This window comes from Dipodomys ordii, unplaced genomic scaffold (assembly GCF_000151885.1).
Source record: "Dipodomys ordii isolate 6190 unplaced genomic scaffold, Dord_2.0 Scaffold97, whole genome shotgun sequence".
NCBI classification, from domain to species: Eukaryota; Metazoa; Chordata; class Mammalia; order Rodentia; family Heteromyidae; genus Dipodomys; species Dipodomys ordii.
Window position 1 is genome coordinate 9,864,470 of NW_012267313.1, and position 14,341 is coordinate 9,878,810.

Consider the following 14,341-nt stretch of genomic DNA (forward strand, 5'->3'; position numbering starts at 1 on the left):
AGGCGCCCCCGGGGCTCCCGTAACGCGGCGACGCGTCCCCCCACCACCGCCCGGCTCCGGCGCGCTCCCCCCTCCGCGGCTCCGGGAAGATCAAGATGGAAGAGATCCTGAGGAAGCTGCAGAAGGAGGCGTCCGGGAGCAAGTACAAAGCCATCAAGGAGAGCTGCACCTGGGCCCTGGGTAAGCGCGCGAGCCGGAGGGGACCCGGAGGGGACCCGCAGGGACCGGCGCGGGCCCGGCCGCCGCCGCCCTCGGCGTCCCGGGTGAGCACCCAGCCCGGCGGACGGATGGATGCTCGTGGCGCGATTACGAGCTGCCTCGGTGAATTGATGTGGGATGGGGAGATCCAGGCTCGGGTGGAGGCAGTCAGCTGCCTCCCCTCCTGGGCCCTTTATCTCCCCCCCCCACCTTCATCGGGAACAGCTGTCCTCATTGCGGGGGCCGCCCGCGTTCGCTCCCCGTCCCCAGCACCTTCGACAGGTCTCCTGTCGCCCAGTGAGGACCTGAAGCCCCCCCGCAGATCCAGGCCCGGATTCTAAGGTGTCTGTTGGAAAGGAGGGGTGTCGAGCCAGCATCTCTGGTCATAAACACTGGCCAGGGGGACCAAGAAGGGCTTGCTTCATTTGATTTTCCTGACTGAGATCGGTGTGGCTCTCCTGGTTGTTTGTACAAAAAGAATAGGAGACGGAGAGGATCGTGCTGGTTGTGTAATTCTGTGGTGGTCTGCCCTTCACACAGGTGGGGTTTTAGATGGATGCGCTATTGCTGAGATAAATTCCAGGTAGCAAATTTGTATTTCCCATCAGACTCAAGTTGTAGAAATCCAACAGCAGGGGGGAAGAAAGAAAATGGAGTGACATATCAATTGAGGGAGAATCTGGGAGGTCAAAATAGTCAGGATGAGAATGCAACAAGATCAGGAGCAGACTTCAGTCAAACAGGATTTTTTTTTTAAAGGAAAGACCAGGAAAGAGCCAGGCAGCTATGTGGGCCTCTTGCCTTCCCTTGCCAGAGCTTGTGCATGTCCCCAGTCACCAGTCAATTAAATAGACTCCCTTTCCTTCCAAATGTAAAACAAACACACACACAAACAGTCCTCTCTGGTCAGGACCCTGTGCTGTGAATCAGCCTCAAAGAGAATTGCCATTAGCAGCCTCTCCACCCAATATAGACCTAGGAGAGTGATTGTGGTGTGCTCACCCCAATGTGCCTAGGAATGCCTATTCTACCATTGCACTATTTCAAGCTTTTGCCTCTTGGTATGGGTTCTGGGCTTCCCTCCTCGACTCTTGGCCATAAAGCCATCAACACTGTAATTTAGAAGGTCTTAATTCACATATGTCTGCATGCTGTACACAGACTATCATAGTAATACCTACTGGGGGGGGTATTGTTTCTAAACTGTGTGTTCTACCTCGTAGGCATTGACCATATTAACTTACTGTCAATTTTTTTTTTTTTAATGGACTACAATCTGGGAATTGCAAGGCTCTTAAAGGCACAGTACTGTTTTTTTGCATTGCCATTGAGATTCAGCGGTGAGACCCAGCTAGGATTCCCAAATGCCCCTAAGTGAAGGGTCACAGATGGCTGAGTAACATAATCAAGCAGAACCCAACTGTGCTCTAAACATACAGTCTTAATATTCATTTGTATGTCACTGCAAATGGAGCAGATTGAGATAAGTAAGGAGAGAATCATCTAGTATTGTTAAGAAGTTTGAACAGTTGATGTTCCACAACATGTTAAGTCTAAATTAGTGTTGTTGAATTTGTGCTCTTGAGAAGCTGAGATCCCAGAGTAGGTAGCTTTCCCGGGTCAAGCCCAGAATCCAGCATGACTATGAGAATACATGTGGTTCCTTTCCCAGAGGTGGTTCCTTAATCAGCAAGAGAAAATTATGTGCATGAAGTTGTGAAATTGCAGTGCCAGGTGTTCATAAATACAGCGGGGAATAAACACCCCAGGAAAACGGGTCAAAGACTGAGGCATGAAATGTGAGGTTAGGGGTGGGAGGGTGAATTGATGTAAAATGAGGGTCTTTTTTGAGTAGAATTTACCTGAAGCATGCACAATGTATGGATCTCTTTTTTCTTGCTTATTAAGCAAACACTATTGAGAGCTCCCTTGTGCAGAGCAGTGGATGCTAAGGATGAATGAAATGCTCCAGGAAGGAATAAATCCAAGGGCATGCAGAGGGAGAATGCCCAGTATAACAGACACTTGGGGGATAGCTTCCTGTTGGTCTTCCTCCTGCACTGTCAATGGTTTTTCTACACTGCGCAGCCCCATCATTGCTTCCTACATGAGCATGTGAATTCTTCAGAATGCACTTCAAATCTAGCTCCAATCCACTTTCTCATCATTCTCCCAGTGGCAGCCAGCTGCCACACTTTCTTGATCACACTGCAAGCAGGATACAGCTCTACTTTGGCTGATGCCAGACCTTCTGCTAGGAATTCCCTTTCCAGCCTTCCCAGGGTCTGCTCACCCAGGGCGCGTTCCCTGTGTGCCTTAGGAAAGCCAGGTGTTTCCTGGTCCAGAGCCCTGCCTTCTGTAGTCTTTTAATAGAACACTTTTTCTTTTTTTGGATCATAAAGTTGCAGTCTCCACAGCTCGTCAGCTGCAAGATAACTGACAAATACATTGGACATAAGAGAACAGACTGATTAAAGCAGACTTAGTCATAACACAGTTTATTTGCTCCATCCATTAAGTTTCTTGTTAAACAGCTGTATGTTCCATTTGGTTTGGAAATTATACAGTGTGTCAAGCACCTTGTCTTGCCCTCTGGTATACTAAGTGGATCTTCCATCATTTTGGGCAAGGGACATCTTATGAGCAAGGGACATCAGCATATTTAGACTGTCTTGGGAGAGAGAGGCCATCAGGTGCTGAGGCCATCATGGGAGAGGGGTTATTTCTCAGAGGACTCCCATGATGATGGGAGACAGGGTCACCTCCCACTTAGACCCATTATAGAACAAATAGTCATTCACTGTCATGAGAGGGATCGATCGTGACCACATGTAGGCCATCTCAAGAGAAAGGGGTCTCTTCTACCACTCTCACTGGATCTTTGGTTCTGTTTATTCTCTCCTTGTCCTGATGAGTTATATGAGTAGCCCCGAACTTGTCCTTCAGCCTAGGAACCCAGTGGATTCTCAGCTTAGACGTAGGCCACAAGTCTCAGAAGGCAGGAGAGCCAGTGCTGCTTAAAGAAATATTAAGGTGCTGTGGATTCTGTGAGCATAGGCACTGTTTATGCTTCTCTGGTGCCTTCTATATCCATAGTTTCAGAGGTAGATATTCAATCAAGCAATCAACTAATGATTCATTTGGGCTTCAATGGTTATTCAACTGTTTTTATTTAGAAGTTATATACGTTCATTTCAGAATATTGGAAAATATTAGAATAGTATCGCATTCCCTGTCCTCTTAATCATTGTAGGCAGATGACACTGTAAGCAGTGTAAAAGCTTTCTCTTTGGCAAAGTGTCATACCACGCATGGCACATTATCATTTGCTTTGCGTTTGAACTTGGAGTTTTCTTCTTCTTCTTTAATCTTTAGTGTATTTTTAACCTTAGTATTTTCTTCTACTTTGTCCTAACACTTCTCTGAAAACAAGTGTTCTTAATTGTTTCAGAATAGCAAAGAATTTGCATCTTCTTTTCATTTAATGTTCTTTGGAATCTTTTTGTCAGGGAAGCAATGGTCTGACTGCAGAATAGAAAAGAGTGGGAGTGAGTAGGTTGAAGGCGAGCTCAGGCAGCCTAGAACAGAGTTTGCTGGGTGTGATAGCACACACCTGTGGTCCTAGCCATTTGGGGAGGCAGAGGTGAGAAGATGCATGAGGCTTTATAGTGGGGGAGGGGAACTAAAAAGGACTTGGAGACATGGTTCTAGTGAAAACTCCAGACCCCAAGTTAATCCCCAGTTAAAAAACAAAAGTAACACAAACAAAATCCAATGCTTTCTTGCAGAAACTGGCAAGTATGGTGGCTAAGATGTGTAGATAAAATAGAATAGCTAATTTGAGAGAGAGATCTGGAAGAGACAATGTCTTCTTCATTTTAAAAATACTTATATTAGTTTACATGTTATCAAAGGACATACATGGAATTAATCTGTGAAATAAAGGCAGGAGGGAAGCAGGAATTTCAACTCCGAGAAGGTGGAAGGTCTTTTCACCTCCCCATCTGCTCTGCCTTCCAGCCTCAGGCTCAGGTCCAGCCTCAGCCTGGTCCAGGCTCAGGTTCCAGCCTCAGGTCCTTCCCAAGTGTTGGTAGGGACTTGTGCTTATGTGGTCTCTCTCCACTCACTCTGTCCTGCTCTGATCTCTTTCACCTCTGTCAGCAACACCAAACACAGCTTGGCACCTACTCTGCCTCGACTACCTCCGTGACCATCCAATGGAGCCACTCTGTCTCCACTGGTGAATGTAGCTTCAGCCACGTCACTAGTGCTCACTGCCATCCTAGTCTACCCCGTGTTCTGAAAGTCACGCCCCAGTGCCGCCACCTTCTCTGCATCTTCACTGGAGGAGCTTGGAGCACTGGTGCTATCGCCATGATTGTGTGTACTTCAGGGCATCTGCTGATATACTGCCCACCCAGCTGCATAAACCTGAAGCCCGTCGGGGCATCCTTGATATGTGTTTATGATTCACCATCTTGCCTGCTCCAGCATCCAAGTTCAGCTCTCTGTTGTTTTTGTTTTGGTGTTTTGAGACAGAGTCTCACTACGAACTCACCAACCTCTTGCCTCAGCCCCTTGAGCGCTGGGATTACAAGTGTGCCACCACACCTGGCTTCATTCTGGTGATTTTTAACTCCTAACTACACCACTAGATTGGCCATGTCTCTCTACCTCTGTTGCCAACCCTCCAGTCAAAGCTGCTTTCCTTCCTTCTCTAGACTCCTGTCATAGCCTCCTAACCTGTTCTTGTCTACTGGAGTCCTGTTCAAGCTGTTCCTCTTGGTATACCACCCTTGAACCTCTGAACCTGTTAATGCTGTGCCATGAGAAAACACAGAACAGCTTCCAGTTAGGACCGAAGGAATCTTTGTTGCATGCTGTCTGCCCTGCAGCCTCATCCTGTGCTACCCTTCCCCTGGCACTCTGGATTTCAGCCCTGCTGGTCTTCTTTTCAGATCTCACATGTGCTGTGCCCTCCCTTATTTCATTAATTTAGCAAGTATCTAATGAGCATCTACCATGGGTCAGGTGCTATTCTGGGTGCTGGTTGTAACTTAAATAGTTGTAATTCAAACGGTCTATTAAAGGAAAGCCTTGCTGATGGGGAGTCTGTGAAGTGCGAAGTGTCCTGGAGCCAGCCAAGATGAGGGGTTTGGGGGTGAACCCAAGGCTAGAGGCCAGATTCTAAAAATCCTGTTGGTCTGGCTAAGGGTTTAGCTTTTATTTAAAATGAGATGGGACCCTGACTTCGCCGTTCATAAGATCTCTCAGGCTGAAGAGGCTGCAGTTTGTGGGGGGCGGGGGAGTGTCTATGGCAGGAAGGCGGTGAGGGGGCTGTTATAGTCACCAGGTGATAGAAGATGGGGTTTGGCCACAGTGGCCCTAAGGGGCTGGCCATTGTTGGGATTCTCATTGTGCAGTATTTTGCTTTAGGTTGAAAGTCTCAGCGGTTTGAATTGCTCATTTGATTTTGAGACAGGGTCTTGCTAAGTTGCCTAGGCTGGTCTTAAACTCCTGGGCCCAAGAGATTCTCCTATCTCAGCCTCCTTAGTACTTGGGGCTAGAGGTGTGAGTCACTATGCCCAGTTAAGTCTTGATGTCTTGGGAACTCATTCTTCCTTTTATCTGGAGTATCTCTGCCTCACCTAATTCACACAGTCTGTTTCTTCCCAGTGCCACAATCCGCAGAAGGCTCTCTCATCTTGCCTTTGCCCAATTCTCTGTATGTTCTTTTGTGGCTTTTATCACAGTTTTCAACTGGAATTTTAGAGTATGCTGAGTTTCTCAGTTGTGTCTGTCTTTACCATTGGGCCCCTAGCCCAGTATCTAACAAGATCTTTTGTTAGTACTGTAGATGAAAGAAAGAAGACAGAAATCCACCCCTAAGAACAGTGTCAGGAAAGCACCAGACTCTTTATAATCATGATTTCATCACCTCTTTACAGGAATCTTGAGGAGTAGGTGTGACCAACCTCCATTTGAAGGTGAAGGAACTGAGCTAGGGAGTAGAGTTCGGTGGTGGAGAGCTTCCCTAGCATGCCCCAGCTCCTGGGTTGATTCCAACCCTGGGAAAATCCCCAAGCAGTTGTGAAGATGGGGAGGATGAGCGTCTTCCCCACCCCCCACAGCGCCACAAACACAGCTGGAATTGGAGCCTGCTTCTCTTTCTTACTTGATGGGCTTCCTTGGTCTCTTTCCCCAAGCAGCACGGACTTTGTACTCAGGGCCTGGGAACTGCTGAAGGCTAGTGCTCTACCATTTAAAGCCACAGTGCCACTTCTGGTGTTCTGGTGGTTAACTGGAGATAAGAGTCTCACAGACTTTCCTGCCTAGCCTAGCTTTGAACCTCCATCCTCAGATCTCAGCCAAGTAGCTAGAATTACAAACGTGAGCCTCTAGCACTGGCTTCCAGTTCCACTCTCATCCCCACAGGCCTGGGGGAAGGGGATCCTCTCAGAGTCCAGGCACTCATGGTGCTGTGTGGCTGCCCTTTCTCACATCTCCTGGTACTGGAGTTGGGAACTGGAGCCTTGTCTACACTAGGCATGTACTCCACCACTGGGCTACCCCTGAAGCCTCTTTCCCTCCTCTTTTAGCCACTCTCCAAGCATGTGTAGACATCCTGAGTTTGGATATATAAACCTCCTCTCTCTGGAGGAAAACCAACTGGTTTGGTTGTCCAGTGTCATTGCTTCTACTTAGCAAGCAGCATGGACTTGGCCTGGGTGCTGACCCCTGCCCTGCTCAATGCTGGGATGTGCTGACCTGTGTGACCTTGGGCTGCTCCCTGGACCTGCACCTCAGGGATTTATTTTCTTGTCATCCTGTCTCATCTTCAGTGCTGGCCTCAGTCCTTTGCCGCCTCCCTTGGCCTTATCCCTGAAGTACCACTGACCCTGCTGAGCTCATCTTTCTGTTTTGCTGATATTGTCTCTCCTAAATCCACTGTGGTACCCCATTGGCTCAAACAGGCCAGATCTTGTCACACTTTGGCCTGAGTCTCTGGGATGTCTTTATTCTCTCTCTGTCTCTGAATATTTTTGTTATCTTTAAGTAGTTGCACAAAGGAGTTGGCATTCACTAAAACAGTTTATGAATACACTGTACCTTGATCATTGTCATCCCTTTCAACATTCTTACCCACCCCTCCCAACCCACCCCTTTCCTTACTTACCTTAATTTTAGGTTACTATTGAATTTTTGCCATTTAACAAAGCATTTCATGTGTACAATGCATCTTGATCTGTGTCATCATTCAACATCTTCAACCCCCCCCTTCGATCCACCCCTTCCTTTGTGTTTCTCAATTCTGTGGTGTATACATTGAATTCTTGACTGTTCTTTCTCTCCTTCACCCCTGGTGGTCTAGTGGTTTGGATTCAGTGCCCCCTATTATCTCTTGTTTCCTCTGATCTCTTAGCAAGGTGGGAAGAGATTTTTTTTTTCTTCCTTCAGGGGAAAGTATTTCAAGTTCACAGAGTTTGTTGACTCTAAGCATTGAAGAGAGGGATCAACACAATTGAGCTGATCACTGGGACAAGTTGGAGCCATAGAAATAGAGAAGAGAATAATGAGCTTTTTCATTGTGTCTAGGGTTGGAAGCAGGGATAGTATAAATAATTCACAAGCTGTGGTAAAGTATTGAACATCCAGGTTGGATTAATGAAATTTGGGGATGAGCCTCCCAACCCATGTCCCCAACTGCAATGTGATCAAAGGATTTAATTTACCACATCCCATGTGTGTGTGAGAATGCTGAGCCTTTGCCTGAGGTGTTTCTTGAACTTGAACATCTTTCACAAGTATGCGTTATTGTTTAAGAACATTGAAACAGTGTTCATTTCTCTATTTTGACTGCAAGAAAATATTTTTTTGGTCATCTGTCAATAGATGGAATTGGTATTTGGCTTCAGGGTAGGAATTTATGATTTTTTAATGTATCTTAATTCTTAATCTGCCTTTTCCCAACAGTTAGGCAAGGTCCAGGGATGCCTCTGGGATTACCAAGGGATTTGAAAATATGAATAACTTGCATGAAGATAGTTGAAAATTGACCAATTTATACTGGGCAGGAAAAAGAAACCAATAGTGAAATTCCAGTACAACATAGGCTTTCAGTCTTTAAGTGTTTACTTTTAACTTCGTAATTTTCCTCTTGCAGAGACCCTTGGTGGCCTGGACACTATCGTCAAGATCCCGCCCCATTTGCTGAGGTAAGAGAAAGAGAGGCCACTTCTTCATTCTCCTGACTGTTTTCACTCAGATTTAGTTTTCATTTCTGCTCTGTATGTCAATTGAAATTGGTTATTTTTAAAAATTGTTTGTTTTGGGAAGGGTTACAGATACACATTTTCCCCCAATACTTTTGTTCTGCTAAATTTTTTATGGGTTGTTTTTCTTTTTTGCCATTGATTACTTTCATGTTAAATATATGACCATTTTGATAAATAATTACCTCTATCATTTTGGTCAATTGCATACATTAGTAACTATCATATATCAGAAGCATATTGGACCCTTAGGGACTGGTGAGTATCATCTTTCCTTTTTTTTCTCTGCTATTTATTGCTCTGAACACTCTTTGTACAAGCCTAAGTGCAAATTCACTTGCATGATTTAGATGACTGGTGAATGTATACGGTGATTTAGGGGAGAATCTCATGGCAGAACATTTCAGGTAGAATTAAGGAATGATCTGGAGACACTGGTTATTTGAGCCTAATGTCCACTGGGGTTTTTAAGGGGAGGGGGTTGTATTTTTGAGGTAGGATCTCCATATGTAGTCCAAGCTGGCCTAGCTATGTATGCCTCTGTCTCTGCCTTCCAAGTGCTGGTATTACAAGTATGTAGCATGATACCTGGCTCCAGTACTTGCTCTTATCATGGTGTGGTGAGCAGGGTTAACAACATGGATAGGAATCCATGCAGAAGAATTAGCAACGTGTTTCTATCCATGTTGCATAGAAATTCATGCAGGCCTCCCTATCAGATTCAGTGTCAAGATGGAGGAAGAACCAGGAAGGACCTGTCCTATGGACACTGTATTGAATTTTGTAGTTGGTAGTCATGGGGAAATCTTTCTACCTGCCTATCCTTAGTCTTGCTTTTGTCTTTGGGATTGAATCTTGGGAGTTGTTATCTTCTTCATGGGGAGCTTGCTTCTTCTCCCTCTTTGTTCATTTCCCCTTCTTAAACATCAGAGTTCAGCCTATTGTTTTAGAGGTGATATACAGCAATTTTAATGTTACATATATCAGGTGATATGTACATTTCGTTCCTTTTGCTTAGTATCAGCTATTCTCCCCTTCTCTCTCATTCCTTCCTTCCTCCCATCACCACCCTTAAGTAGCTTAGTTCAGCCTATATATTTGAAAGATTGCACAAGAGCTATCAATTAAAGAGATGCTACAGTATTCCTGTATCAGTAACTAGGATTATAGTAACTAGTACAGGCTGAAGCCATGAGCATTCAGCTCCCTCTTTGCTTTCAGTGCCTTAAACAACTGAGTAAAAGGGCTGTTCCGCGTTAGCTGTAAAGACACATATACAAGGGTTAAGTTGTGTGTGTGGGTGGGGGGGTGACTTTTAGCAGAGGAGATGCTGAAATCAGTTTCAGAAATCAGGGTTCCCTGAAGACCTGGTTGCTTCTTTTCCCTTTCCCACTGCTTTGGAAAACAGAGAGTATTCCTGTCAACTTGTACATACTGTCATGATACTACACCATTTCTAACTTACAGGCATCTTTTTTTGTATATCTTCTGGGCTGTCAACCTGTCCTAATGGTTTTCCCATTCTATTGCCTTTGATAAGGAAGACTTGCAATTAGCTTCCAATTACAAGCTTCTTCTTGTTAATAGCCTGACCTTAGAGTGTTGTTGTTTTTTTTAAGTGATGTGGTCATCACATGAGAAGAAATGTATGAGCCACCTAAGCTAGATGGAGGAGCTGTGGACCTAGAGGGTTATTTTAGGATGGGTGTAAGATATGAATTCAGTCAGCTATGACTTAGCCTTCCTTAAGGCAAAAAGCTAATGTCTTTATAATGCATAGCTTCAAAGGGAAGTCTTCAAAGGAAACATAACACCATTTTGAAAAGTCATAACAACCCAATCACAAATTTATTTCTTTTGAAAAGAATGAAGGTAGGATTTTTGTGATGCGTGTTATTATATGTACAGTTTACATATTTAAACTATGTCTTATAGGTAAGAGAGGCCCAAATTCTTGCTTTAAGTTCAAAGTATACCTCTGAGAAATTGTTTGTATCAATGAGTTATAGAAATAAGTTCCAAACAATAAGGGGAGCTAAGCCCATCAACTCAATGATGTCAAGGTTATTTGTGTCTTTTTCTTATCCTCTAGAATTTTCTTCTGCAGAAATCCTAGTACAACGATGAGAGTCATCTTTCATTTTCTGGGAAATCTTCATTAATTATTTTATTTTCTTGTATTTTCATTTTATTATATATAAACCAGCAAGGTTATATAATTGCATAACATCCTAAGTATATTTTGAAGTTAAGGCAATACATTTGATAGAGATTGGTTGGGTTTTTTTGGGGGGGGTAGTGGTGGTGGTTGTTTTTGCTGGTCCTGGGGCTTGAACTCAGGGCCTGAGCACTGTCCCTGAGCCTCTCTGTGCTCAAGGCTAGCACTCTATCACTTGAGCTACAGCTTTTTCTGTTTATATGGTACTAAGGAATCAAATCCAGAGCTTGATGCATGCAAGGCAAGCACTCTACCACTAAGCCACATTCCCAGCCCTAGTAGAGATTTCTTTTACCTACTTAATTCATGAGGACTCAGTTAATAATGATACACCTTAATATCCTTAAGATAGCCAGCTCTATGGCTCACATTTTCCCAGCTAAATTTGATGCATGTAAGAATACAAGTTAACATTTTTCAAACTTTTACTCTGGTGTCAGTGACCCTCTCTAGGTGCTATGAATGCCAGTCTCTCTGAGTCCTGAGGATACAGAATTTCTGTAGTTGTTTATGATGGGAAGAGCCCACACAGCCCTTCTGACTCAACAGCTGACAGACCACTACAGCAGGCAACTCCTACTTCATATGGCAGCCAGTATTGCAGCTCTACTGCCAGAATAATGAGCCTCCACTGCTGAGCCTCCATGGGCTCTTGTCTCTCTGGACTAATGAAGTCCAGGACAAGGGAGGAAGAGCATAAAGAATTTTATTCAGAAGAGAATTACCTAACTTGAAGGTCACTGTCACCTCTGCTTTGTCTGTCCATCTGATGTTCTCTTTGTCAGTCATCCATCCTCTCTTCTTCAGGTGGCCATCTCTGTCTCTCTGTCTGTGTCTGAGTTTAGGACCTCTAATATCCTGAGCTATGCTCTGATTGGTTGTCCCTGTCACTGGTGGGGTCTCACAACATCCTGGTAGGTTGTTAATTTCCAATCAGGTCACTTTTGAAAACCTTCTCCCACAAATCATAGAAAGGTGATTGAAACTAGAAGGCAGTATGGATGGGCATTAGGAAAATGGAGGAGAAAGGAAGGAACAGACTAGATGGGTTTCAGCACCATATTTTAGGAAAATGGAGAAGAAAGGAAGGAGCAGGCGGACTCTCCATTTGGACAGGCGAGGGCTGTTTACTGAGACACAGTAAGGAACAATAAACCTTCCCACGGGAATGGAGGCTGTGCAGGGAGGTGGGGTTGGAGTTGGGCCTTTATGGGGTCTGAGAAAGGAGACAGGGGAAGGCTATTAGGTCTGAGAGAGGTGGGGACTTTTGGCTAGGCCCACAATGGAATGTTGACGGCCAGACTCAGGTCAGATTGCCCTGCCTGCACATCGAGGCTGCAAGGCATATACCTGGGGTTTTACCTGGCATCAGTATGTACCTGGGATAATAGGGTAGGAGTCAATCCTTCAATGAGCAGGGGAAAGATGGTCTGAAATGAGCTCTCTTTTGCATCTGGCTTTCTAGGTCAAAATACTGTACTAGGGCATGAGTCCTAACTAAACTACTCTTTCACTGACAGCTGTCCTGTGAGACTAGGGGTACACTGGGACTCCTGAGCCAGCCAGGGCAGCATCAGGGCAACTCCAAGGGGTGGTCACTCCTGTGACTTACACACAGGCTTCTTTTTCATGGAAAAGCTGAGATCTACATGGCTACATTTCCTATGGTAAATTATTTGATAAAGCACTGTCCTTGGGAAGAAAATCTGCTCAAGTTTGCCAGCTCTCATCAGTGGAACAGAGTCATATAAGAATATGCATTAGAACACCTGATATGGAAACAAATTCCAAGTCAATTTCCAAGCAACCAGACTTGTTAAAAGGAGTGTCCTGTGTTCAGATGGACAGGCTAGACAGCCATGAATTAGGACAGCTGTAGAAATGAGTGAGTATACAAGGCTTTGCTCAGGAAATGACCTAAATTGACTTCTCTTTGTAAGCAGAGGAAACCTTAAGATAAAAGAGACTCTGGTCTGGAAATGTGGATACCCACAGGGGAAGCCTGGGCAATTATGTAATTAAGTACCTAACCCTTTCTTCTCCTGCTTCTCTGGCTTGACCTGGGAGTAAGGTGTGGGAAGGGGGAGGCTGATAGTGATGATTCTGTTTCTTCAGCAGGCTTGAGGTGAGCCAGCTTCCAAATGGCTCCCGTTTAGGCTAAAGCTGAATGAATACACATAGCATAGATCATATTTTGAGCTGGAGCAGAGTGTTTTTCAATTCCCAAAGTCCTATGGAACAGTTGTATTTAAAAGAATCTCACAGAAACGATCACTTTCCTGTCACTGTTTTTTGTTGTAAATCTCATCGTGTTTTCCTGTATTTACCAGTTCAAATACAGAAGGGGTTTTGTATGCAGATCTCAGAGACTGTTGGTGGGGAGGGAAAATGCCAGACAACAGTGACCAGTGTACAGTTGTAGCTGTTGTAGGGGGATGGGAGGGAAAGAAGGAAGGGTTAGGCCCAGGTCTGAGTGTGAGGAGGGGGGCTGCTAGGTTTGTCTCCCAATATTCTCATTTTGGCCCCTGGACAAAGCTGAGTGGAGAAAACAAAGCCAGCAGCATGACATTTGCTGAAAATGGGATGGGAAGTCTTTGTGGGTTTCAGAGATAGTGAAAATATAGATGTAATTAAAATCAAAGGATATTTGATTAAGAAAGAAAAGCTTGTTAGTTCAAGGTGTGCATGCCCAGGCATCCAGTACAGAGGATGCTTTTGTCAATGTTTGTTCACGATGATTGCCTGGTAGCTCTCCTTGTTGACGTCTTTATTCCGGGGTCTGGGGATGGAAGAAGAGAGGGAATAATCTGAGCTCAGGTGGGACAGACTGTAGGTAGATGGTAGGACTGATGTCCTGGGCCTGGTAACAGAACTGAACAGCAATCATCTATATGTTGGAAGCCCAGTGATGAACAGGACACAATCAGCCCCACAAGGAGTTTGCTCCTTGCTGAGGGAGCGGTAATGTAAGAGGATCAGACACATCCATCCCAGGGGACCACGTAGAGGCAGGCAGGCACAGGAGAAAGATTACTATAAGGTTTATTAGAGGAGCCATATTTCTCCCAAGAGGGAGCACATGGCATCCATCACCATCCAGGTAGCAGGGGAGTCTGGGGGTAGGAAGTGAGGTAGATGGGAGTTCAGGTGGGTCTGGGTGGAGAGAAGGAGGGGCCAGCTGCATGATGGGAACTCCAGGAATGGGAGGGGGCCCAGGTGTGGGTGGGGCTGAGGACCAAAGGTGAACATAATACTAACAATAAACAAGGTTCAAGTCCTGAGTGCAAGACCTGGTTCTTCCACACACAAGACCACTGGGCTCTTGAACAAGTGTTTTGTCTATCAGTGTCTATTAGTAGCCATTCTTGCAGGCCACAGAAGAAATGTTGGACTGTCCAAGAAGAGAGACCCCTAGTGGCCTTTCCATCCTTCATCTTCCCCCTCCCCTCTCCCCCCACCACCTTAGAGCTCTCTGTGGAGGCCTCCATGGCCCCCATTGTGGATGGATGAAGGCTTCTCAAACCTTTGTTGCTCAAAATCCTTTCTACCTCAGATTTACTGAGGATCTTCAGGAGTTTTGTTTGTTTGGGGGCCAATAGTGGAGCTTGAACTCAGGATCTCACACTGGTGTTCTTGCTCAAGGCTGGTGTTT

At 45.2% G+C, this 14,341-nt stretch overlaps 1 protein-coding gene across 1 annotated transcript in view; it reads left to right on the plus strand.

Annotated features, from left to right (window-relative positions):
- Positions 1 to 32: 32 nt before the first annotated feature.
- Positions 33 to 14,341, plus strand: part of Arfgef3 (ARFGEF family member 3) — a 114,752-nt gene continuing 100,443 nt past the window's right edge. The window contains exons 1-2 of the mRNA XM_013026803.1: positions 33 to 180; positions 8,363 to 8,414. Coding sequence (XP_012882257.1) covers positions 96 to 180; positions 8,363 to 8,414 — 137 coding nt within the window. The 5' untranslated portion in view covers positions 33 to 95. The remainder of the gene's footprint in view (positions 181 to 8,362; positions 8,415 to 14,341) is intronic.